This window comes from Ambystoma mexicanum, chromosome 10, assembly GCF_040938575.1.
Source record: "Ambystoma mexicanum isolate Mex_15411 chromosome 10, UKY_AmexF1_1, whole genome shotgun sequence".
In the NCBI taxonomy this organism is placed as follows: domain Eukaryota; kingdom Metazoa; phylum Chordata; class Amphibia; order Caudata; family Ambystomatidae; genus Ambystoma; species Ambystoma mexicanum.
In genome coordinates this window covers 427,032,849-427,059,227 of record NC_090932.1, presented here as the reverse complement: position 1 = coordinate 427,059,227, position 26,379 = coordinate 427,032,849, and the positions used below count along the sequence as shown (strand labels likewise).

At 43.1% G+C, this 26,379-nt stretch overlaps 1 protein-coding gene and 1 long non-coding RNA gene across 2 annotated transcripts in view; one reads left to right on the top strand and one right to left on the bottom strand.

Annotated features, from left to right (window-relative positions):
- Nucleotides 1-26,379, top strand: part of LOC138492881 (period circadian protein homolog 2-like) — a 344,827-nt gene that overhangs the window by 204,882 nt on the left and 113,566 nt on the right. The window contains 3 exon segments of the mRNA XM_069620199.1: nt 3,723-4,594; nt 9,713-10,090; nt 12,651-13,692. Coding sequence (XP_069476300.1) covers nt 3,723-4,594; nt 9,713-10,090; nt 12,651-13,692 — 2,292 coding nt within the window.
- Nucleotides 5,940-26,379, bottom strand: part of LOC138491472 (uncharacterized) — a 47,817-nt gene continuing 27,377 nt past the window's right edge. The window contains exon 3 of the long non-coding RNA XR_011276017.1: nt 5,940-6,244. This is a non-coding gene — a long non-coding RNA (uncharacterized lncRNA). The remainder of the gene's footprint in view (nt 6,245-26,379) is intronic.

The window sequence follows — 26,379 nt, the reverse complement described above, 5'->3', positions numbered from 1 at the left end:
AAGTTCAAAATAAAATACTTTATTAAATCAAATGTCAGGATGGTAGAAGACCTAACTTGCCTTATGCTAAGGTGCATTTCCCTACCTGAATAAAACTAAGGGAAGTCTGAGTCAAACTGTTCAACTTAAAAGTCTGTCTGTGTCCAAAACCTATACTTGCCCTCAAAACTAAAGCTAGCCACTGCGTCAGGATGTCAAAACCAAAAGAAATAGTGTTCAAGTCAAAGTTCTGATCTTCTTTCACCTCATATCTTTCTCTCAGCTCCTCCAAGTATAAACAAGTTCCATGTAAAAGTGTGTCAAGATTACCTTTCTCCAGTTCAAGGTGATACAGTAGTTCAAAACCAATACTCAGGGTTCCCTTCTCCAAGCTCCAAGCACCACAGTTTGCAGAAACCAAAAAGTTCTTGAGGCTTCGTTCTCAAGACGCCACACGTAGCTCCTCACGTCTCAGGGTTCCTTTCCACAAGACTTAACTTCATCATCATAATGTCATTGGGTCTTCAACATTTAGGGTTCACTGCTCTAGGTGCAGTTGTCAGACCCAACTGTCCACCCATCACAAGTTGCGCAGGCAGGAACCCTGATTCTCGGCCTCTTGACATTGTTGTGTTGATTCACAGTCTTCTGGCTTTTGCTTATCTGCCTTTTGCCTCTGCCGTTACTTGTCACACATCCTTTCCAGTCTTTGGCCTTGTCACACTGCATTCATTGATAAAAGTTCACCTAAAGGGTGTTTTGCTCACACCCACCTTCTTATGACTCTCTTGGCCTCATTAGATGTATGGTGGTCTGGAAATGAGGGTGCTGGTTGCACCGTACCGGCACCTTTTCCGGACACTAACACTCCATCTCTGCCTTTCTGGGCCATTGCGCCCGGCATGTCTGACCTGTCGGGCGCAACGGCTCCGGTAGGCAGAGTTGTCACAGAAGCACCGGCACTGTTAGCAACAGTGCTGGTGCTTCCGTGTCCCCATTCCCATGGGAATGGGGATGTACACTTTCCGCTGCCTGACATCCTGGGCTGCCGGGGTTTGGAATGTCCCAGTGGCATTGGGATATCAGGCAGCGGAAACAGTGTTACTAGTTCAGCGTTAACCTGCCGGTAGCACCGGTGAGTTACCACCAAACTCGTAATGAGGCTTATCTGTCATGGTTGTGCCCGCCTCTAAAATTCCTTTTCACCTGGACATTAATTTGCTTGGCCCATAACAGTGTTCATTCCATTCACCACTTAGAAGGCTTCATTTCATGGTTTCATTCAATTCAGTATTCGATAAGCATTCATTCCGCTTAATTGTAAATTCTATTCAGTGCGATATTCAATATCCATTGGTTTTGCTGTGTCTTAACGTTTCATTCGATTCAGTATTCAATAAGTGTTGTTTTCACTTGATTTTAAAATTCCATCTAATTATAAACATTGTTATTGTTTAAATTTAAATTTCTATTCAGTTCTGCTTTCAATGCACATTCTCAGGAGCACCCAGGTATGCAAGCGTCCTCCCCGACACTCACCGGCTTTCGGCGTCTCCTGCGGTGGTTCCCCTGCTTCTCCTTCATCGCTGAAGCTGGAACTCTGCTCTCTTGCTGCCTGTCTCTGAACGCCGGCGAGCAGAAGGCTTTGTTCTGGACGTGGGCAGTGTCTTTGTCTCTAGGTGCTCTCTTGGAGCTGCTGCTGCCAATCGTCTATAACAGAGGCTCCCAGAGCTGCAATACCTGCAGGGCCCACTGGCTATGGGCTGTGCAAGTCTTCTAGGCAGTTTGCTGGCATCCTGGCTCCTCGTCTGGTCCTACCACAGCTGCTTCCTCCGAAGCACGGCCCCCTGCTAGTCTCTCCCACACAGACCTCCCTCTTGCTCTCTGTTCTGCTCCACTGGTCTCTCCTTATACACCTGCAGTCATTTGACAAGCTGCAGGTGTGAATCTCTAATGAGACTTGCCTGACTATAGTTAGAGGGACATGCCTAACCCTTACAGCTCCTAGTTGGCATCTTCCTTGTCCCAGTACTAAAGTGGTAAAAGGGTGTAGTGTTCATTACTCTTAGTTGCTTCTTCTTCATCTCAGTACTGTCATGGGCCATATATGGGGAAACGAGGGGAACAGCCTTACAATAACCTATAAAGGTCAGGGAAGGGTTTGCTTGATTCTCAATAGGATAAGGGGGATACCATGTCTCTCCTATGTTATTCTTACCCCTTCTCTTCTTTGTCCTTCTTCTGGTGCTTCTGGAGTGATAGCATCTTTGGCCAATTCCTGGGTCAGAGGGACAGGGATAGCAACACCCCAAAACTCTCTCTGGGATATAGCATTCTCCATGAGATGAAAATGTGGAATACCGCAATTCACTGGACGATATCTCTTTCACACTCCCCAAGGACCCTCCACCCAGGTGATTTTCCCTCGCTTCTCCACCCACAGGGTGGAGGTCCAAGAGTGATGGCCTTTCCCTGGTCATCTGAGAAGAGAACCCAAGGGGAATATATGTGAGGACACCCTTAGGATTCTCACAGTGCGCACCTATACGTACACATTGTTTTAAGATGCATGCCTGCTAGAGAGTTAAACAAAATGTTCATGTTCTAATTTCTGGTTTCAAAATGAATTGCACTGGGGAGTTGTTTTGTTTATGTTCACCAGTCTACATTTCACAGATACACCACAAATAAGTACTCTTGCAACCCCTCCACCATATTTATAACAGAGTGAAGTAACTCCTGTAGTCAACCCTCTTGGAGGAGCACACAATCACTCTCCCTGCTACGAACGGGGTGACAGATGCTATCTTCTGCTGCAGCCACAAAATGTAGTGCAGAATTTTACTTGCTTTGTTTGTGTCCTTGAGGGATTTGAAAGAGCACTAAAGCTCATTTAGTTTTTTGTTTTTGGAATGAATCAATTCCTTGACATTGTTAACAATGCTAATCATGTCATCTGTGCAAGCCACTGTGCTGCAATCCCAAAATACCTACCTGAAATAAAAGATCCATTCATTGATGCCCTTGGAGCAGTGCTGGATTATCCATTAGGCCAAGTAGGCACTGGTCTGTGGGCCCCACTCCTTTTATGGGGGCTGCGACAACAGATCAAGATAAAGCGGTGCAGAAAATTAAAAACATATTAGGAGATATTATGCATGGGGGGGCACAACACTGTGACTGCCAAGGGGCCTCCACAGGGTTTAATCTGGCACTGCCTTGGAGCAGTCCTAGGAAAGGTACATTTTGTTTTCTCGCACACTGCATTTGGGGCTGTGTGAATTAAATGTTGTGTTCAGATGAGTCTGCAGTTGTTCGGTGTAAGTCCAAACAGATCAATGCAGCAACAACTTTTCGGTTCTTGGTCCTTGGGGAGCCCTTCTGTGACATTTCAACAACAGATCAGCTCCTTTCCTGAGATGCTTCTATAGCACAAGGGAAAAGGTTCTGAAATACTACTCCTCTGCGGGACACTGACTTAAAGTGCTCCTTCTTTCAGAAGACCTTTTTCTGGGATCCTCCTAATACGAGGTGCTGTGACTTAAAACATCCTCCTAATCTACAGAGTGTTGCCTCTGAGACCCCATGAGTACAGACTATTGAGGAGCATGTATCCATTTAGCGAACCATTGTTTAATATGTGTGTAACTAGCCTTTATAGAGAGACCAGTTCAGGATAAAGAGCATATTATAAGGTTCAGAGGCAAGAGTCACTTTTAACATTTTGTTTCTCCCTCTTTTAGCTGTCCGTTTTCTAAGAAACAACCGCCCTATGGTGGAACAGACATGGAGGAAAGGATACAGAAACCGGAAGTCTAAGTCGAAATGTGTACAACCACATGAGTCCTCCGACAGTACAAATTCTGAAACTATGCATCCTTACAGGACCCTTCTGATGGGCCTAAACAACACAGCTTGGTCAAACTCTGAAATGTCGCAAGCTAGTTATTCACACAAAGGATTCCCTGCTGTAATGCCTACTTATCCACTTCCCATTTCCCCTAGTGGTGCTCCAAATGCCCCTGATACCTCAGGGACCTCTATAGGCGAACCACTGGGGTCATCCTTTAATAGTACTTCATTACAACCGCAACAATTCTCCACACCTCTAGCAACACAAATGGTGGCTCTTGTAATCCCTAACTATGTTTTCCCAGAAACAAACAGTAACCTGCCTCCAGCATTATTCTCTGCTCAGTCTAATGTTTCCCCCAACACATATTTTCATTCACAGAGTGTTTTTACAACACCACTGGCATTTGCAGCCGAGGCTCCTGTCTCTGGGACACACACATACGCAACACATCCATTCCATTTCAGCCCACCAAATGAGAGTAAAAAGAATGCCGTAAGTGAACAACACGATCGATCTTCCTGCAGCTCCACTCCGCAGTCAATCTTGCCACAAGACCGGACTTCTCATCAGCTGTCTCAGTCAAGATGCAGTTCCCCATTGCAGCTGAACCTTCTTCAGTTAGAAAAAGCACCAAGGACCGCTGAACGATTAGCAGTTGGAAGTACTCATGGACCCCTGAATCATCCTGGATGTTTTGTGGAAGTTCAAGGAGACAATGCTGTGGTTGCAGGTAGTTCCATTGAAGAAGAGTCCAAACATGTAAGCATACAATAAATACAGTGTCATTTGTTTTTTAAATGTGTTTAGTTGTGGACTTGTAATTCGTAGCATGGGGACAGTCCAGGCCACATGACAACTGACACTTGGCAAAAATAGAAAAACACTGGTCAGTGTGACCCAGGCCTAGGCAAGCATCACAAGTAACATACATAATGCAGTGTTCTTCTTTCATATTGTGTTAAACTGAATGTGCTAACCAAACAAAGTCACATTTGTGGTCATTCATATTGGTCGCTGCCTTTGTGATGTAGACTCAGAAAGGTGTCGTTCCCCTCCCATAGGTGCTCAGTTGAACTATTAGAGAGCATTGGATTGGAAGACTAGTCTTTCACACTATGGAGCAAGGTGTTCTAGTTGTTTTAGTAAGAGAAAAGTCTGAAATTGTAGTGGTTAATTTCTTTTCCAATGTCACTTAGGACGGATTTCTATAATTTGATGTTTTACCCATAACTAGATTTTTCATGCTTTTAGATTTATGTCAAAAAATCTAACATAAAAGATATTTTCTCACCTTATGGTGGATGGAGTCCTAAAACAAATATTTACTCTCATGATAACATTAGCAACTTCAGAAGGGACTCGCGTTATTTCATTAAGGAAAAATAATGTAGAAAAACATTTTCACTCATCATTGCAGAACATCAAGTGCACTGATATACTAACCTGATACTAACCTGATTCCAGCATGCCTGTGCCTAATGTGGAGGTTGGCAAAATGTAGTGTATGAACAGTTGAACTGCCCTGGTAGCAGAGAATTACGAGTTACTCAGCATTAATGTTAGTGTAATTATAATTTGGCAACTCAATAACAAATGATACAATTCTATAATACTTCAAAAGTAGCATGTTTAATTCATATTCTTATTTTAAACCCAAACAACAGGTAGACTGTTTATAATTCCCTCACCAAATTTCAAGGACAAGCCCCCCTTTCAGAAGGTAAAGAAATCTGTAGTAAGCATGTGACAAATAGCAAATCAACAAATCCTCTTTGAAAATGTTCCCTTCTCATAAAAACCTTCTACATAACAAGAACATACTACTTGCCTTGTTGTATAAAGGGACAAATCATATTGTGAAGGGCAGTCTTCCACCATTAAAAAAAAAATCTTTCTTCACTAGTCACTGTCTCAGATATTATTTAATCACATACCTCTTTTATGCCTGTAGTCCAGACCAACATTTACCATTCCATGCTTACTATGACAAATCATATGAAACTAAACACAGACACAATCTTCACTTCAATGTACCAGTTGAATTAATTTTGGGTAACCAGGAAGAGTTTACACAAATTCCAAATACAGTTGATATACTATTTAGAGAAGAATTACTCGATAGAGAACTTTCTGAGAAAATATTCAATATTTCCTTTTTATTTAAAATGTATGGTTTTAACAACACTATAACAGCTTACATAATGAAATCCATATAAGTAAAGGCATAGAAAGGGGAGGGGGAAAGAAAGAGAAGAAAAAAAACAAGTGGTGAAAACGAGACTACTCCTTCCTGAAGACATATCACTCCAAGTCCATCTCCAAAAATCTGCTCCATATATCTTCAAATGTCTTACTTTTCTTTTGATATCTCAGAACAACTCTTTCACTGCCAGAGAGGGAATCCATCTCCTGAAACCACATATTTCATTTGCATATGAGTGATGCCTTGCTAAGTCTTATCTTCAACTGAGGTAAAGTGCTCATGCAACATTGATTAAACCTGCAGATTTGTTCATTTTAGCCATGACCTGCGAGAGAAATTCCCAGCTAGCCCAATCAAATCTTCTCATCTAGTAGTGCCAGGACCTGCTGGGAATCTGAGCAAACTGACTAAATAGCAAGTGTTGCAACATTGCTATGTAACGTAGTACCTCTACCTTGATTAAAACCATATTGATTATCATTTACTAAGTTGCTAACTTCCAAGGGCCTCTAATGCACCAGCGTACAGGGATACCAATAGGTGGTCAAATGGCAATATGAAGCGGAATATCAATAATCCAACAGTTTTCACAGGTCGGTCAATGTAAAGTGGCATGATGCAATTGTGGAGGAAATATGATATGGCACATGGCAAATCTCTGGTGTATTAAATGTGGCATGGTGCAATTGTGAGCAACTACGAGTGGCACTGGGAAATTTGTAGTAGCATGGCAATTTCACTGATCAGTGTGTGGCATGTGACAATTCTACTGGCATGTGAAGTGTCAGTGAACATTTCTAGGACATGGGTAAATGTTAAATGCTATGCATAATTCTGTAAGCAATGAAAGGGGCATATGTTGTTTATGAGGGCATTGTGAATGTGGAATGTGAGAATTCTGAGTACAATGCAAAGTTGTCTAATGCTATTATGGGGCAACATATACGTGGTACGTATTGAGGTAATGTGAAAATGAAATTAGGCAGTTGCAGGGCAAAGCAGAAGTGGCATGAGTAACAATTCTAATGTTTATTTTCTATTTGTCTATTTGGTTATTTCCTACGCGCGCCAGGCAGAATAAACTGCATTCGGGCGCAGATGTTAACTAAAAGTCGAGTTCTAGCTATGATGGACTGTATACGCCCTTGATACTTAGAATTATTTAAATAAGAAGTTTTTAAGTTCTTTCCTGAAGCCTTCCAATGACGTGCATGATCGTGTACCTATAGGTAGCTGGTTCCACAACTTTGGTCCTAACACTGAAAACCTCCTGTCGCCCTTTGAGGTGCGTTTAGTCCGAGGGACGTCCACCAAGAGTTTATCTCCTGACCAAAGGTCTCTAGTTGGCTGTTAATGGGGATTCTGGTATTCAGATATCTGGGTGCGAGTTTGTAAAAACATTTGTACATAAGACACGCCACCTTAAATTTAATACGGTCCTCCACCATAAGCCAATGGAGTGCTCTCCGAGGTGTAGAAACATGTTCCCTTTTTCCTAGGTGGGCAATTAGCCTGACTGCCGCATTCTGGGCCCTCTGGAGTCTCACCATCTGTTTCACTGGGATCCCTGTCATCAGACTATTGCAATAGTCGAGATCGGAATTTACCAAAGCTCCTACAACCATACAATGAACTTGAGATGCTAAAAAAGGGAGTACATTCCTAAGCATACGCAAGGAGTAGTACACTGCTTTTACTTTGGCCCCTACCTGGGCTTCGATGGCCAGATTTTCTTGCCAGATACACCCAAGGTTTTTCACTTTCTTTGAAAACGGAATGTCTTCACCCAGAATCTGTGGTGTTATATTTATTTCTTCATTTCTGTTTTTTTCTCTGATCTAAATAATACTACTTGTTTTAGCTGCGTTAAGCTGCAGCTGGTTGCATGCCATCCATTTTATTATGTCTTGCATGCACCGGTCGATCCCTTCAAATGCCTCAGACAAATTATCTGTTTCCACGTAGATCTGCGTGTCATCAGCATATGAATGGAATCGTAGACTGTGTTTTCTCAAAATATCAAACAATGGTCGGATGTACAAGTTAAAGATCAGAGGTGAAAGTGCTGAGCATTGGGGGACTCCACATCTCAGCTGTATTAGCTCTGAAAGAAAGGCTCCCCTTTAGGGTCAATGTCAATGTAAAACTGGCATGGCACATTCATGGAGACAATGTGCTGGTCATTACATAGGAGCTATGTGAAACATAGCCTGACAACATGCTTAACTTGTATCACCTTGTTGGAGCTCGCATGGGCATTTTTGGGGGGTGTTGTGTAAACTAGGTTTTCCATGTGCCTAACTTGGCAAAAGTGGTATAGCACTATTGACACTGGAATGGTGGTTTTCTGGAGGCAGTGTGGGTCTGGCATGGACATTTTCTTAAAACAGTGTGAACGTGCCTTTGATATTTTCCTGGGATAATTTAAAAATAGTGACACTGATTACCTGAGAAAACTAGGATGGAATGGTTGAAACTGGCATGCCAGTATGTGATTAATAGGGTCGGTTTAAAGCTAGCTAACCACTGTGGCAATTGCTAAGGTAAAATGCCAACCAATAGGATGGAACATTGGACTAAGTTTGACATATTCGAGAGTGCTATGGAGTTTATTAGCAGCACCCATGACAGGTTGGCATATTGAGCATCACATTATTAACACAACCCAGAAACATTTGAACATCTCCCTGATAGTGAGCATACTAAAATAATTTGCCCATATTTAAATGTACTTTTGGATGGAACCTGGCATGTAATGGAAGCTCCCATACCAATATTAGTACTACATATTATATTTCATATTCCAACAATTTGTATTTGTATTTTATTAACTAGAAAAGCAACAGTGGTTTGCACTTCATCTCCTTCAGGATATTTAAATTCAATTCAATGAAAATAGATCTCATTCTACATTCATTTAAAACTGGTATAGATTATATTGACATATGATTTGTGATTGCTGTGTTCCCCAGTGTAATAGTGACACACTGCATCCATTACTCCTTCATTAATGGGTGAGAAATATCTATCTCATTCATATCCATTGTTTCGTTTAGGGCCACATTTTTCTTACTGACTCTGTGATGAATCCAGTGGAGTCATCACGAATTTCCAGGCAGTGACCTCCTCCCATGTGGCCAGGGGATGGAAGCCGCTACCTGATCCTGACCCTGGGGGTGGCTTTATGAGGGAGGATCATATGGGTGAAGACAGCTACCGGGTAGAAGTCATGACTTCATTGGCCGAGGCGCAGTCTCTCCCCCTTTCCCATGAGGAAGACCCCCTTATACCCAAGACCCTTTCCCAAGAGGAAAACCCCCTCATACCCAAAACCCTTTTCCCTGAGGAAGACCCTCTGATACCCAAGACCTGCATGGCTTACTGTCAGATACGTTTTCTCACTGGTAGGAGAAGTGAACCCTCTTCTTCACATTTTTATGGCAAAATACACAACCGTAACACAAACTCACACTACTTAAATACTGCACCGTTTTCTGCTAAAGCTCCGTTATGTAAAACCAGTAAACAGAACTATTCAAATGCTATGTGTGTAACAAAATCTGTTAACTTCAAATCCCAAAAATTCCTAATTAGTGAGACAGGAGGATGCAAGAGTTTGAACCATCTACCAAGACCTTAAAACCACAATGTGCAGGCTAGCTGTTTTTCCAAAGCACCTGTGCGTGAGACATTTAAACCTGGTGAATGCACTGTTCGTGGAGGCAGTGCAGGAGAAGATGTTGGCTCCTGTTCAAGCACTATCAAACACGAAGATCATGTACCGGTGTGGCAGACCAGAAGAAGGCCGCCACAGGAGAGATGGCGAGTCAGAGACTGAAGTGCTGTGGAGACACAGGGAGATGCGAGTAAGGTCCCCGGTGCTGCGAATCAAGAGGCTGGCATTCTCATTCCAGATCACAAAGAGAAGCAGATGTGCAATCACGGAGCAGCGAGGGAGGCCAGAGGAATGTCTACAGCCTCCATATGGGAAAGCGAGTGGAAGCAGCATGCCGCAGAAGCGCAAACCCGACCGGAGATGCTGGAGAAAGCCTGTGAGTCTGCCCAAAGCCAGTGGAGGCCCAGGGGAATTCCAGTGACTTCCCCAACAACACTTTGAACAATATAGCCATGTGAATACGATGAAAAGCTTGTTTGAATACCGAAAGGCTAAAAGGCATACTCCAATGAACTGTGAGTATTTGAAGTTTAAATGTGGGGTCAAACTTAAAGAAACCTTACCAAGAGCATATATCTCTACCTGAGAGCTATACAGACGATATTGATGATACAGAGAAACATATGATAATTCCAGGTACACCAAAGACACAAGGCGAGTAAAGCATATAAGAGGTCTTGGTAAACCAAAGACATCAAGCAGGTGAAGTCTAGGAGAAATCCTGACAAGCAAGACAGCAAGCAATTCATATATATAAAAGTCCTGGCAGAGGAGTATAACAGGCAAGTGAAACTCAGAAATGAAGACCTGGCATGCAAGTACAACAGGCAATTGGCATTGCAGAAAAAGCCCTGGCAGGAGAGTATACGAGGCAGTGCACAGTGCATAATAATACCTGGCAGGGGAGTAAACCAGGCAATATGCAAACCCCAAGAAATGTTAAAGGAAAGATTGGTGTTTATTTATTGAACCCTGAAAATGTGGATGTTAAAGAAAGACATTTCTATCCAGACCGAGGAGAAGGTTGCATTTAAGAAAGACTGTTAAAGACTTGGGTGCCTAAACAGGAATCTTGTGAGTCCAAACAAGACACCAATTAACTGTTTACAAAAGTGACTAGTCTACTTATAGTTAAGAATACAGGAGAAGGAATGCATGTCTTGCATACAGTCTCATTGAATTTTCGTTCCTAGGTGTGCCACTGACCATACATGTTGAACTGTGGATTGCCTACCCATACTGCATAATTCCGAATCTTGGCACTCCCTACTTGTGCATCTTGAACTATTGCCTATCTGCTAAATTAATCTGTTTCTGCACTGCTCCAGTAATTTGTATCTGCCACCCTCTCAGGAAAGTTGAACTTGCCCACTGCTGTACCATATTAGCAAAGTCATTTTTATCTGTTTGTGCTATGTTTTAGCAATTTCGAATCTGCCTATCCTTGCACCATCTCAGCAAAGTTGAACTAGCCCACTGCTGCCCACTGCCGTACCATATTAGCAAAGTCGTTTTTATCTGTTTGTGCTATGTTTTAGCAATTTCGAATCTGCCTATCCTTGCACCATCTCAGCAAAGTTGAACTAGCCCACTGCTGTACCATATTAGCAAAGTCGTTTTTGTCTGTTTGTGCTATGTTTTAGCATTTTTAAATCGGCTTGCTAGACCACCAACATAATTGAATCTGGGCATTCTATTGAAAGACAAACCTAATTGTATATGTTTAAATTTAATCTCCTGTAAGTGCCCAGCCTTTAGCTCTCAGCACCTACACAGCACGTCCCACGTCACAGCACTACAGCCTAACCTACATTGCCCTCTCAAATATGCCCGCCTGGCTCATCTTCATCATGTTTCCTTTTTGCGTCATGCCCAACACTACGCCATGCAGCAGAAACAGCTACATATCGCTTAGCCATGGACTAGCCAAACTCGGCTGCCCAAGACACCACCCCATCCCCTGTCCCACACCCTTCCTGCCCTCCTTGCCACCATTCCCACACAGTGCCCACCCGCACCACATCATGAAAACTAGCGCCTCCCCAAACAACCCTCTACCTCTACCCAACATCCCTAACCCTATTAGAGATGACTCCACCAAATCCAACCTTAACTCCCTTAAGTCTCCAGAATGCTGCCCCACAGCCAACCCTTACCTTATTACCCGAAACAACAGGCTAGCCTGCGGACTCCACACCCTATCTAGCAAACTGCCTGCAACACCCATGACCAAGGCCACTAACAAGAATACCACTAACGCTAATACCACCCCACTAAAAGGTGCACTACTTAACGTTAGATCCCTTGTTGCTCACCCCACTGAAATTGCTGACACTATCCGTTCAGCAGATCTTGACTTCCTTGCCACTACAGAAACATGGTTGCATGATGCAGCAGGTCCCTATCTAACTCTTGCGGTTCCCGACAACTACTCCATCCTCAGGGCCGACAGACCTAATGCTCGAGGAGGAGGTGTAGCTATTATATTTAAATCTTCGCTCGACATTAGATCCATTACCTCCCTCTCACTGAAATCCTGCGAGCACCTCACCATTAAAATACAAACTACACCTAAGAAAACTATCACCCTGGAACTAATATATAGACCCCCAGGTCCCACAGGTACCTTTGAGGAAGACATTACCTCTCTGATAGCCGAGAATTCCAAGCCTCTCTCACAAAATATCATATTAGGTGACTTTAACCTGGGGTACAACGACCCTCATGACAGTCCTGCATCCTCCCTTGCTAAAACCCTCTCTGAACACAACTACACTCAACTCAATACTCTACCTACTCATCAGAAAGGCAGACCCATTGATTGGCTTGTTGCCCACAAGTGCAATATCACCTGCAAAGCCCCCCAACCCCTCGTATGGACTGGCCATCTCCTCATATCTTTTGACATTAGCGTTAACAACCTGAACCATAAGCAGTGCCACCCTGCACCAGCTTGTCTGACCAGAAAGGAGCATAACATTACCGCAGAAAACCTTACACCACTAGTTCTCCCCATCCTAAATATGCTCCCCGACACTGATGACCTTAATCTACTAGTAAACAATTACAATGACGCCATGACCAAAGCCATTGATGCCATTGCCCCACTTAAGTTACGCAAATGCAAACCCACAGCTCACCTGAACTCTTGGTTTACACCTGAACTTAAAATACTTAGAAAAAAGAAAGCCAAGTTGGAAACCCTATGGAAAATGACTCCATCATTGGAAAACAAAACCAATCTCACGCATATCTCCTCCCTCTACAAAAAAGAGATAATCCGTACTAAGAAGGAAGCCTACAACATCAGAATAAATGCAGGATCCAATACTAAAGAACTCTTCACCATCCTAAAGGAGTTAGAAAATCCTAACCCACCGACAGACACGTCCGTGAAAGACCAACTATGGTGCACGAGCATCCAAGATGCCCTTGTTAACAAAATCACTGGCCTGCAAATAGAAATTGAGGCCAAAAGATTGCAACTCTCCAACAGCAACTCCACCACATGTAGCATACCCACCACCACCAATACTACCCCTGGCTTCACATTCAAAAAGGTAACCATACCAGAAGTCCAAAAAATCATAACATCCCTTAAACCGTCAAACTGCAAAGGTGACAGTTGCCCTGCACAGATCATTAAAGATGCAGCAAGCGACCTATTCCCCTTCATCTCCAAGCTAATAAACCTATCATTCTCCACTAGCTCAGTGCCCAACAACCTGAAACAATCATGGGTTCTCCCTCTCCTAAAAAAACAATCTCTAGACTCAGCCATTCCCACAAATTACAGGCCTATCACCACGGTTCCTTTCCTGCTAAAAATCCTGGACAGAGTTGCCTGCTTGCAAATTCAGAAGTACTTAGAGACCAATCAACTGCTAGGACTGCATCAGTCTGGCTTTCAACCTCAACACGGAACTGAAACCGCCCTTGTTGACCTCAAAAGTCAGATTGATGACATCAAAGACAAAGGTAAGTTTGCCATCCTACTCCTCTTAGACCTCTCAGCAGCCTTTGACCTGGTCGACCATAAAACACTCTGTAACCACCTCTCTTCTGCTGCCCATTTCTCCCCCTCTGCTGTCTCGTGGATACAATCCTTCTTGGCCAACAGAACCATGAGGGTTTTTTTCCTCCGTGGCAGCAGCAGACCCTATCCCCATATCCTGCGGTGTCCCACAAGGTTCCTGTGTCTCCCCTACATTATATAACATCTTTACAAAACCCCTCTTTGATAAATTGGACCATCTGGGTGTCGCCTACACTAACTACGCAGATGACATCCAGATACTCCTCACCATCACTGGCAACTACAATACTGATGTCACCAGGATTAACGAAATCTTCTCCATCATTCAGGCATGGATGGCCGCACATGGCCTCTGCCTGAATGATGAGAAGACTGAACTTCTCCTTGTCGGTTCACCCAATAACCTACAAAAATTAAGCCTTGACTATTCCAACATTAGCATTGACGGCAACATTATCCCCGTCGCTAAAAATGTAAAAACCCTCGGCTTTTATCTTGACGCCAACACTAACCTTACCAAACAAGTTAACGCGACCACCTCAGCTACTGCCTACACAGGGAAACTAATTAGGGTCTGTAGACCCTTCTTATCCACCAATAGCTGCCTCACGCTGCCAAGGCGCTGATACAATCTAAGCTTGACTATTGTAACAGCCTCTACCTAGGTGCCAACCAATCTATTATCAATAAACTTCAGGTTCTCCAGAATAATGCGCTACGAGCAGCATTAAACATCCCTAGGCGTGAGCACATATCCGCCACCAGAATATCAAGCAAATGGCTCTCCATTCAACAAAAAATCAACCTAAAAACTCTCTGCCTCACCTACAAAGCCCTCAACCGCCTAGCCCCTCCCTACCTCACTAACAAGTTCATCATGAAACCGGCCGTTAGAATCACTGGATCCGCCAAAACTCTATGGGCCTCATTACACGGATGGCGGTAGGGATTTACCGGTACCGGTAAATCCCTACCGCCTTACTACGAGGTCCCTTTGCGGGTTGGGGGATTTAACGCCTGCTTTTTGCAGGCGTTAAAATCCAACCCGCTAAGGGACCTCGGAGCTAATTACGGCACCGCAAAATTGCGGTGCCGTAATTAGCGCCTTCCCCATTCCCATAGAGCCCTATGGGGCAGAAATGGGAATGGGGAAGGGCAATGGCGGAAGGGGGATTTACCGCCCCTCCAACCTTGGAATGGGGCGGTAAATCCCCTTTCCGCCAAGGCGGTGCCGGTATTTTACCGGCATGAGCCATGTCGCTAATAGCGCCATGGCTCACCACCTACGGGGTAATGAGGCCCTATGACTTATTGTGCTCATATTCACTTCCAAAAGAGCCGGAGGCTCTAGCTTCACGGTCCTCGCCTCTCAACTCTGGAACACTCTGCCTTTGAACATTAAATCGACCGAATCCTTCCAGGTATTCAGGAAACTTGTCATCGGTTGGCTACTGATCAAAAACCAACCTTAAGGTACACCCAGCCCACTACATACTGTATATATTGTACATGTTTCACCTTTGCCTGATTTGTAAGTTTTCAACTACATTTGTCTGTATATACTGTACTTAACCTTACTAATGTACTACTGCAAACTTTATTCATATATTATGCCTGTAACTTGTCCTAAGCGCCCTTTTTCTCCCGGGTCTGGAGCGCTATATAAATAAAATAAACAAACAAACAAACAAACCCTCTGGAACCAAGGGCTTCCACCTCAGAGATAATTTTTGCTGGAATTATGCTTATTTCAGTTGTGATCAATTTTTAGCCAATTGAAGATATTTTCCTTACACATTATCATTTTTTTATAGTGTGAGGGTCAGGATAGGATGCTTTGGACATAAGGACATTTCTTCAGATATTGACATCCTGTCCAAACATTTATACATCTTTTGATTAACCATCTGTGAAAACACCTATTTTTGTTAAAACATTTTTTTCAGGTATAGTATTTATTGTGTTTAATATGTTGGTAGCTATTAAGTAGGTTGGTCCACCCACAGTACACAAACGTGTGTATAGGTAGAGTATGAAAAGAAGGTAGACCGACTGGGTTAATGATCTTGTTAATGTCAAAGCTATCCACATGTCTTCCAAAGTCGCTTTCATGCTGCAATTTTGTCAGCACTCTGTTAAATGAATCACAATTTACATGAGAACATTCAGTCATTTTATGTCATTGTGAGCACATAATCCATTATAACACAGACAATGCACGGGTCTTCCCACGTTTTCTACTGTCACAGCTTAGGCCAATTTGGTGTGTGACTACCTTCAATAGTGTATGTCTGCCATGTGTAGAAACCTGCAGCTCATCACCAAATGAGCCAATAGAAACCAGGTAGCACAAATAGAGACAAGATTTATTTCCTTATTTCCGCACAGCTGTGGCTAGATGGACAGAGAATGTGGCATAGTCTCTCTATCCCTTAAATGTGGCCCTTGAATGCAGAAAGCTCTGGGTATTTTGTAGGGTTTTACACAAGGCGCCGTGAACAGAAAAGTCAGTGTGATACATTTATTCGATTACATTAACATTGAACTTTCTATCGGTACATCCTCCAGCCTTGGAGGGCATGTCTTTACATCACCATTCTAGATCAGTAAAATTCTGCTCAGCCTACCCACTTCTTATAACCACTGCCTCTGGCATCTAGTGCCTAAGTGACTCTTGTTTGGGTTCTGAGGCCCTGTGGACTGCATTCAATGGTGACATTGAGCTGGAAAGTGGGTAAACCGGAACCCTGAACCAAGCCTGATTCAATAGTTGCAAAGCTATATGTCCTCCTGTGGGCGTGCCAAAAAATGTGCTTCCTCACCATGACACTTCCCTAAACATGTCTACAGCTTTGCTCTGTGCATGGTTCATGTATTTCCAAGGCTCATGCAGTAATAAAATGTTGTCAGCTTCGACAGCTCCCCTCTTTTGTGCTTTTTTTCTCCAATCCTGGTCTTCTCTTAGTACAGCCATCCAGCTCTCATTTTACCCCTACTGTTGACTGTACAATAGTATTAGCGCGTGTTAATGTGTTATAGTGCACACACTTGCTTTCAAATGTAATTTCATGTCAAATTCTCAATAAACATCATTTTCTTAACCTCATCTAGCGTGGTGTCATCTTTTCATGCATCAGTTTTAAAATGCATGAATTTTAGTTCCGTACAATTAATAATCAGCTGTATAATGTGTTCATTGCAGAGAGAGTCCTCAGCACACTTCTGAAGGCAGCACCGGAAACGGAATGCAAACGTGAAAACAATAACTATAATAGCAATGGGCAGGTTTAACCATGTGCAGGTGTTAGAAATTCTAAGTCATTTTTTGCAATGATATATCACATTGGGCCTCATTACAAGTATGGCGGTCCAGAAATAAGGGTGCCGGTAGCACGGTACCGACACCCGTACTGGACCGCCATACTACAACGATGCCGGTAGGGCCATGGATCACCTGGCAAGCCTGACCTGCTGGGTTTTCATGCCGCTAACGTCATGATTGTCACAGAAGCACCGGCACCATTAGCAAAGGTGCCAGTGCTTCCATGTCCCCATTTCCATGGAGTCCTATTGTAATCCATGGAAATAGGGATTAACCGTTACAGCCGCCACTTGTGAAATCCCGGTGGCGCCGGGATATCAGACAGCCGTAACGGTAATACGGGGTTGGCGGCAGCTCGCAGGTGGCACTGGCGGTTAACCCCCAACCGCGTAATGAGGCCCATTAACTGTAGTACCTAAAATGATTGTTCTGAGAGATAGTCCAAAGACATTTTTCTCTTGATTAAATGTGACTTTTACCACATATACATTATTTTTCATATGGGATAGACTGTTCAGTTATGGTTATTATTTTTTAAAGTCCCCTAGTCAAAATGGGATCAGAGCAGTCTAATCAAAATCTACTTTGTTACACAAGGATTGCATGATCAATAACAGCAGGTTAATAAACTTCATGATTCTCTGTCAGGGTAATTAAGGACAATTGAACATCATATTCATGCTTTCCTTAGTGTGCAGGCATCTATTATTCAGGAGAAACATTCGGGTACCACTTGGCAAAGGTCTCTTGCCAGTTCCTTCCCAACATATTCTGCTGGCAGCAGTCAATATCTGGGAAGTATTTACCTTTCCAATTCTTTGGATTTGAGAGGTCCTTTAATACACAAGTACAGTCTATTCCTTTTCTGATTCACAAGTTTTGTTTAATTTCAGGTACACTCTGCAATTAGCTTTTTCTTCTGGAACCAGCACCTCCCAGATGTATTGTGTATGGTGTTTGGCACTTTTTGTGGCCATCCTAATTGGTTGGCTACCAACATTTTTCTTTTAAATCCTTAAATAATATTGGTGGGCTAGCAGAAGTCAGCCACTGCGAGTGAAAGACAATGTTGGGTGAACCCTGTTCTTGAGCTCAGTGCTGCTGGATGTTTGGAGGGTAAGCAGGTCTGCTTACATGCTTGATAATGTTTGGCTGTTTCCCACCTTTACTGCATTTTGATGGCCTCTGCAGGCCATACTGGCTGGATGCTCATAGCTCTGGTTAGGAATTGTTCTGCTTAGTGCCCTTCCTGAGATGTCCTCATCCTGCCATTGGTCCTGCTAATCTGCTGAGCCAGGCCTTCCATCATGGGGCCATTTTCTGGTCCATGTTACTGCATCTTTGCTATCATATCTCACCAGGGCAATCAACCTTGATTTTGGAATCTGCCACCCCCTGGAAAGGAACAGCCAACCAAATGTGTGTGCCTGTATCGTTTCTGGTCCCCAGCATTCTTGTCCTGCTGCATGAGCAGTTTTTGCTGGAGTTCTGACCACATTTGTCTGCTGAGCAGCCGGGGTTTGCCATGTGCAGGTTCCTTCGTCCTCCGGCAGCCACCTCCATCATGAATTTAACTTCTGAATAGTGGTTTCTATTGTTCTGAAGGGCGATTGTTCTTCTTTTGGGCTATTGGGGTCATCATTGGCTTAGGGTGCCAATTCCTTGGTGATTGGATTCTTAATTTCACCATTAGAAATAAGCAGTTACTTACCAGGTTGTATGTCCTTCTGCTAACCAACTTTCTGTAACTACTTACCTCTGGGACCTGGGTTGTTAGTTTCTTAAAGATACTCTCTCTCAGTGGTCCCTGTAGTCTGTGGTCGCTGGGTTCTGCAGGCCCCCTCTACAGCATTTCCCCATCGACTAACATTGTGGCTGAATTGTGCTTTGCTTTTCTGCTCCTAGGGCTGCGGTGTCTCAAACCCTCAATTGTACCTCTTTTTCCTGGTCTCCACTGGTATCCCCTTGGGTTGACTGCATTCTTCTGCATAGCTGCAAATGAAACTGATACTTACCTGGCTTTTCCTTGTATTTCCTAAGGCTTACTGGTCTCAACACTGGAACTCCTATAAGTGACTCTGCAAGGTACTTACTTGGACTGCAGCGTTTTCCTAGGGTCTCTGGAGTTCTTCACCAAGCCTGGATCTTTAGAAACTCCCCCTAATTCGTTAGGGATTTTAAAACCTGTACATTACACTCCTGCATAGGATATACATTGTATCACTGTGTTTCTACTGCTTCCCTCCTAGGTGTGTAATATGGCCCTTGGGCCCAGGGATTGTCTTCCTAAACAGCATCCTGGACTTTAATAGCCCCCCTGGCTCAACTGGACATTGTGTTCCCATGAGCTCAACATCTACATGCTATACAGTATTAAATGCATATGTATAATTTATAATACTTTATTTAGAATGTAATCGGAAACCTGTGCTGGTTTGTTTGGTACCTGAATATGATAATATTATCTGTATGTAATATTGTCTAAAGTTATTTTTTTTAACTTACATCTGAAAGATGATATGTATAGTGCCTCCCACCAGGTCTAGGGACTGTATTTTAGGGTAGGGAGTTAGTTAGGCCTTGTTTTTTGTATCTACACTATATTCTGCTATAAATTCTGTGTTACATGAGTAATTATTTTTCCCTTCATGAATATTTTCTGTGTGATCTTATAATAAAGTGTACACATTTTTAGTGTAAAAGTGTGGGGTCTTCTTTTGTGGTGTCTTTTTGGATTAATTGTACCTCCCTGCCAACCTTCCTCCCTCCCAAAGTTAAGCCTGCCCGCTCTGCTACAGCTAACAGTGGAGCATCTGGCCTTTCCTTTTGGGTCATACTGTCCCACCATTAGGTTAGATGATTACAAAGCTCTCATTCGAGGGTTGTGCAAAAATCTCCCTCACATCCCATAGTACTGGAGTCAGTTGATACATTGGTGCCCACGCTCCTCGAATGGTCCTGTAAACACTGAATGAACATGCTGCTGCTTCAACATCACAGTGCAAGCGTTCAAACTTCCATGCATGTTGCCATGGCCATAGTGTTGCCGGAACTCCTGAAACGTCTTGGCCAAGACAGGTGGTTGAAATAATTGTGGATCAATATCAGTTGGTCAGTCAGATAATCCTTTAAGCCTACGCTCAAGGGACCAAGCTCTCTTAGACATACCTCCATCTACATCTGTGTCGAGAGGGGATAGAAGATTTTCACTGTTGGGACCTAAATTCTGGAACAGCCTACCCAGGTAAATTAGGCCTATGGATTCCCTGTATCAGTTTCGTAAGGCTTTGAAACCGTTCCTGTTTAAACAAAGTCTAGCTAGTTCTGTTGCAATTCCATGTCTCTGGATGCAAATGAGCTGCATTTATGGATGGAATGTGATATTACTATTATTCTCGATATCCGCTTCAGTAAAAGTCATCTGCGCAATTATACGGTTTGTTCTGTTTTGAGCATGTTACAAATCCTCAAAAAATCAAAAAAATCAAATCAAGCAATATCCCATCTAGTCTTCTGGCCTGCATCTGTGATGCTAGAAATAAGACTCATGAATAATTTTTGAGTCATGTTACAAAGATCTTCAATAACATTAAATTCCCCTAGATTTGGTTCCACATTGGTCAGCTGCAACCCTGTTGCGAGTCCCGTTATGTTTTCTAACTCTTCCAACTTTCCTCATGTATGTCATCCCTCAGCTTTTTTGACTTCATCTTCTATCAGGCAGCATGTGTTTCTGCTGGACTAGTGTGATTGCTGCTCCTGTTGAACAATTCGGAAAGTGAGACATTAGTTGAAATGCCAATAATGCATGAACAAAATGCACTGAACTGAGTGTGGTGTTTAATAGTGTCCACTTCTCTGGATCAGTCCCATTATGCATATGTTTGTACCATGGTGCAATTGCTTCTTTTTGATTGTTTGGCATGGTAACATGATAAAGTATTCGCTGAATAGCATTACATATGTCTGTTCCTTTATATTGCAACCTGTACAGGTATTGGATTTCATCAATTGTCATACAACAGCACTTCTTTCACAGTCCAATGTGACTTAGATGTATGCCATTAAAACATCAGCCTTCTGGCACTCGACCTTCATTGAAAGGCACACAGATAGTAGGTCATCTTCATTTCTAAAACTTTCAACAAAGACGTGATAGTCTAGCTCGCCTCTAAAAGGTTTACTTGCATGCGCAGAATCCTTCATAGTAATCTTGCTGTCTATCGCAGACTACCTGATTGTGCTATCCAAACGTTCTGTGTCTAGGAAATTCACCTATTTAGAGCAATATTCAGTTAGGTTTGTTTGTTTTCTTTACTGGTCTCGGCACTTCTATTTCCTGAACTTTCTTTGAATCTTCAGCCGGCTTTACTTAATTTTTCAGAATAATTTACTTCTAAGCCCATTCTGAATTATGTGCCATCGCAACTGCTTCTCGCTCCCAGTCTGCTGGTACTTACTCTGGCCAAGCCTTGCACGCCGATGGTATCTGTCCTGTGTATTCCTTAACACCACAAATAAATCCTAGTTAATACATAATATCACATTCCCAAGTAGCAATCCAGGATGTCCTCCATGCCAAACCACAATTAAGTGTGTTCACCACCAGGGCCAGTTTCTGATCACCTCTGTAGTTATTTTTTGTATTTTTTTTATTTAACGAGCATTAGCCAAAAATAATTCTGACATTTTACACACAAACACTAAAAGAAATCACTTTCATTTACATTGAAAATAAACATGATATCTTCAAATTCCTAAAACCAGATAATAAACCTAAAACAAGCAAAACCAACACAAGAAAAATGGATAGAGAGCTTTAACATTTTATCACACCTCATCTATCATACTCCTGACTGACTTCAAAGCACTACACATTGTATCCATATGTTTCAGGGACCTCTGGAGATTGACCACTTCAGTTGTGAGAAAAATCTCATTAGCAGATGCTAGTCTCTCCCAGAACATGGGGGAGTCCAAGAAATGTATATTATGTAGTTATTTCTTGTGCACCTCCTTTCACTGGCTGTGTTTCTTACTTTTCATTCATTAAAGTCACTATGAATGTCCTATTACCTGAGTTCCAGTTTAGCAGCGAGACAATCAACCCATAAACTAGCAGAACCAGCAGCCGTTGCATCGATCAGCGGCATCACTGGTTTACAATGACTGGCACGTATCCTGGAGTGGACATTCTTAGAATGAACCATATTTTCGGTGGTCAACAGCAGTTCATATGGACCAGACTACCTCACTTCTAGGCACTTTATTTTGTGGCAATGTTTTACAAAGGTCCACTGGACAGATTGAAATGGATGACAGGGTGCTGCTTGTCTCTTCTTCAGGAAGGGCCTCTTGCTGATAAACACATTTAACAACCTTCACTAGTTCCTTAAAGTCATTAAGTAGTGCAGCATTCATCAAGTGCACTTTGCTGTGGCTCAAGGGGAAAGATGGTACATTTGGCAAACACATCGACCTGCAGTGAGTATCCCGTCAGGGTCAGTGGCCAGACGCTGTCAAGAGGCGATGGGTAATCCTCTCAGTCTGGGGTTGCAGGCCTAGTATAGGGATTCCCAGAAGCAGTCCTGCCATAGACACGGGGTGTTGGAGTTGGGAGAGCCGAGTCCCTGTCCCTTCTGTTTGTGCCTGCATGTATGAAGATAACACCACAATCATTCGCCTCATGGCTACACAGCGCAATTCTGGCCCGTGGCTTTCTCTTTGTCTCCTACGGTCTACAAGGTCAGCAGCCTTAGCAATGGCTCAGCCAGCAGATGTTCATTGTGTGTTCTTTCTATATGGCTAAGAGCTGCGGGAAAGAGCAAAACAGCTTGAATGTAGCAAAGTGCTACACGACCTTAACCAGCTTGAATACCAGTGCAAATAGTCAGCCAAATCTAGCCGCCTAGCTAGAGCAAATTGCACCAACACGTTGGCATGCAAAACAGGGCACAGAGCATCCTCATCAAACCAGAGTTTTCAGCTGGGAATCCCTCACATGAACTGGGATATTGACCTTTTTGGGCCACTGTTGTTGGAGACCAGTGGAACCTTGTACAGAAAGGGCATGGCACGAAATTAGGATTCGATATGCAGAAGCTACAAGCAGCTCCTGCGTATCCAGCCTTAACCACTCACCAAGAGATAACACTGGGGAGCGAGGAGCAAGTACATAGCATTACACAAATCAAACTTCCACATACATGCAGACATATACTATTATTTACGACCTCATGCTTTTACTGTCATATACATGTGTACTAAAGTTTATTTGTAGATTGGCCCAAAAGCACAGAAATAAATTCACATAGTTGGGTTTGTTCAGTATCAGTTGGGCTGGGGAGCCAAAAGTAGCTCTTGCTAACTGTTGATTTTAAGCTAAGCAGACTCTTGTGGGCTATAAGTAGGAGCTAAATAGCTCAAAGCTCCCCTCAATTTGGAACCCTGCAGAGCATAGTAACCCTTTAGAATATTCCACTGTTCGTAATACGTCCCCTGGGGAATAGGAATGCAATGATTGGCCCGGGGAACCAACTGTGGTGTAGAGCCAATGGAAGGGAAAAGGGGAGGATAAAAAGGAGAACAAGATGCAGGAAGGTGTGAGTTACTCGGGTGAGATCGAGGAAGGAGGAGGACTAAGAGACCAGGCGGAGGATTATCGGTGGACTAGAGCATAGAGAAGAATTTCTGAAAGAGTGTGCAAGGTGAGGTATTGGTTGTTGAGAGAAATTGGTACTTTCTTATGAGTATGCATAGAAGGGGTGTGAGAGAGACAAATAGAGCAGGGAGTGAATATTAAGGGGACTGGAATAGTGAAAGGAGGGGTGAGTAGTAGTGATGAGAGGAGAGCAGGAGTAGTGTGGAGATGGGTGTAGTAGTGTGGAGAAAGGAGTAGTAGTAGTGTTGAGAGGGGAGAAGTAGTGTTAAGAAACAAATTGTAGTAGTGTGGAGAGTATGATCAGAGGGCCGAGGTGGACAGTGAAAAAGAGCAGAAAGAGAAACATCAGAGAGATAGAGTAAGAAGTGTAAGATAAAGATAAGAGATTGTGAGTGGAGTAGTAGGTTTGGGAGAGTAGATGAAGCAGAGGGAGAGAGAAGAAAGACGCATGGAGAGGAAGAGGAGGGTGTGGAAGGAAGAAACTAAGGGCCTCATTCCGAGTTCGGCAGTGTAGTAAAAACAGCGATAATGCAGTGGTCACAGAGTTACTGCTGCATTACCATACGAACAAACTACAGGTTTGGAGGTAAGGCAGAGGAAACACCTCCAGCAGAATGCTGGAGGTAATTCCTCTGCGTTACCACAAACAAATGGCTAAATCAGCAGTATTACAGCCGTTGATAATACCACAGAAATCCCCATGGAGTTCCATGGACTCCAATTAATGGTGACTAACACCGGTTACCATCACTTCTAATCCAGTGGTAATTACACCAGACCAAGTAGTGGTAACAGTAATACCGGTCTCTGAAAGTCACCTTTTCATATAATGCCCTACTGTTGGGGACCTTAGATCAGGAACCAACTAGATTGTTCCCAGAGAGAGTTAGAGAGAGACGTAATTTGTCTTTAAGTCATTATACTACTGAGACAGTTCTTAGAAAGTAGTGGTTACCAATCTCTAGCAACAAGCCTAGGCATGAGGAATACCTGGGCTATAAAGGGTTCTCCCCTCTCTAAATAGATGATACGGATGCCCCTTATCAAGCCCCTTTAAAAGTGCCAAATAAGAACCCTTGCAATGGCTTTGAGAGGTGGTGTGGTGTTGAGGTGATCTGTGATAGTACCTTATGTTGACTAATTCCAGGCACACTATTTGCTGTGCCCCACATGCTCATTAGAGGGAGCAGCAGTGCATATGGCCACTTCAAACAAGTTTCTGCACATTGATTAGACATTTTCTTTTGCAGAATGCCATTTTGTCTTTCCACCAACCCCACTAATTGTTGGTGATAAGGAAAATGTAGCTTCTGCTGTATATTAAGCACTTTACATAGGTCCTGTACCTGTTTCCCCTTGAGTGTTTGTCTCTATCAGTGTTGATACTCACTGGCACCCTCAACCTAGCATTAAAATTGCATCTAAGAGCATTTACCAGAGCTTGTGCATCTCTTTTACTGGTCAGATACGCTTCTTTTCATTTCGAGAATCCATCAGCAACACTTTCTACCTTTTGCATTTTGGTAAAACTGCACTTTAACTGTGCACCTGGTGCCCATGGTGCTGGTTGTGCTTCCTGACCTATATTCACTGATTATTCTAGGCATTGTTGTTGACTAATTGCTATGCAGCAAAAGAAAAACCTGGTGCTTACCTTTTTTAAATCTGTTCTGCCATTCCCATTTTTGCAATGTGCAGCATTCAGGAAAAATAACATTGTTCTGCCTTGGGAACTACCAAATCTCACTCACGTGATTGCCAGTGTATCACTGTAAATGGAATTGCATTCGCTGCTCTATGCATTTTCCTCTGTTTTTGGTGGCTATTCATTTATCTCTATCAACTGCACAACTGAATCATTTGGTGTGCTTGCAGGCTACACTGACATTTGAGGCCCAATTCGATCTACAAATGTTTTGAGGGAAAGGCCAGTCTTTCTTGCTGTTTCATCTGTACAAGCATTCCCTCGACTGACATCTCTGGGCGTTGATGAGTGGCACATTTTGTGATCACAATTTCTCTGTGTAGTACTATTGATTCGCGTAGGACATTTACAAAATGGGTGTTTTTTATTATCATCCCTGCTGCTGTTAGGAAAACGTTCTTGTAAAAACTTCCATAATCAAAACCAAATATGTACCTCCTTTGTTAAAGTACATTCTGACCTTAATGCAACTAGCTCAGTCACACGTGCCAGAAGAATATCTGGCACTAGCCCAGATTGTATCACTGCTAGTGCGCTACAAACAGAATATGCAGATTTTAACTAATCCTTTTTATTACTCACACAAGAGACATCCATATAATTGTAATAATCTGGATTGTGTTATGGGATTTTTGGCAGGTCTTTTTTTTTTCAACAAGACTTTTTATTAGAATTTGTCAACAAACAGTTTGCTGTATACATTACTGAAGTCATAATGCAGTGATGAACGAACAGACAAATAAACAAAAGTCAAACCTGACAGTAAGGGAAACAGGAGGTGGGGGGCAGTCAGGGGATTTACTGGGAGGGAAGGCAGCTTCGGTTCGTGGCCAAAAACATTGGGAACAGCTTCTGGGGTCAGCTGTGGGCCGGTCAGAAGCAGCTTAGTTCCGGTTGAGGAAGACTGTGATGGGCGTCAAGTTGTTCCAGCCCAGAACGCC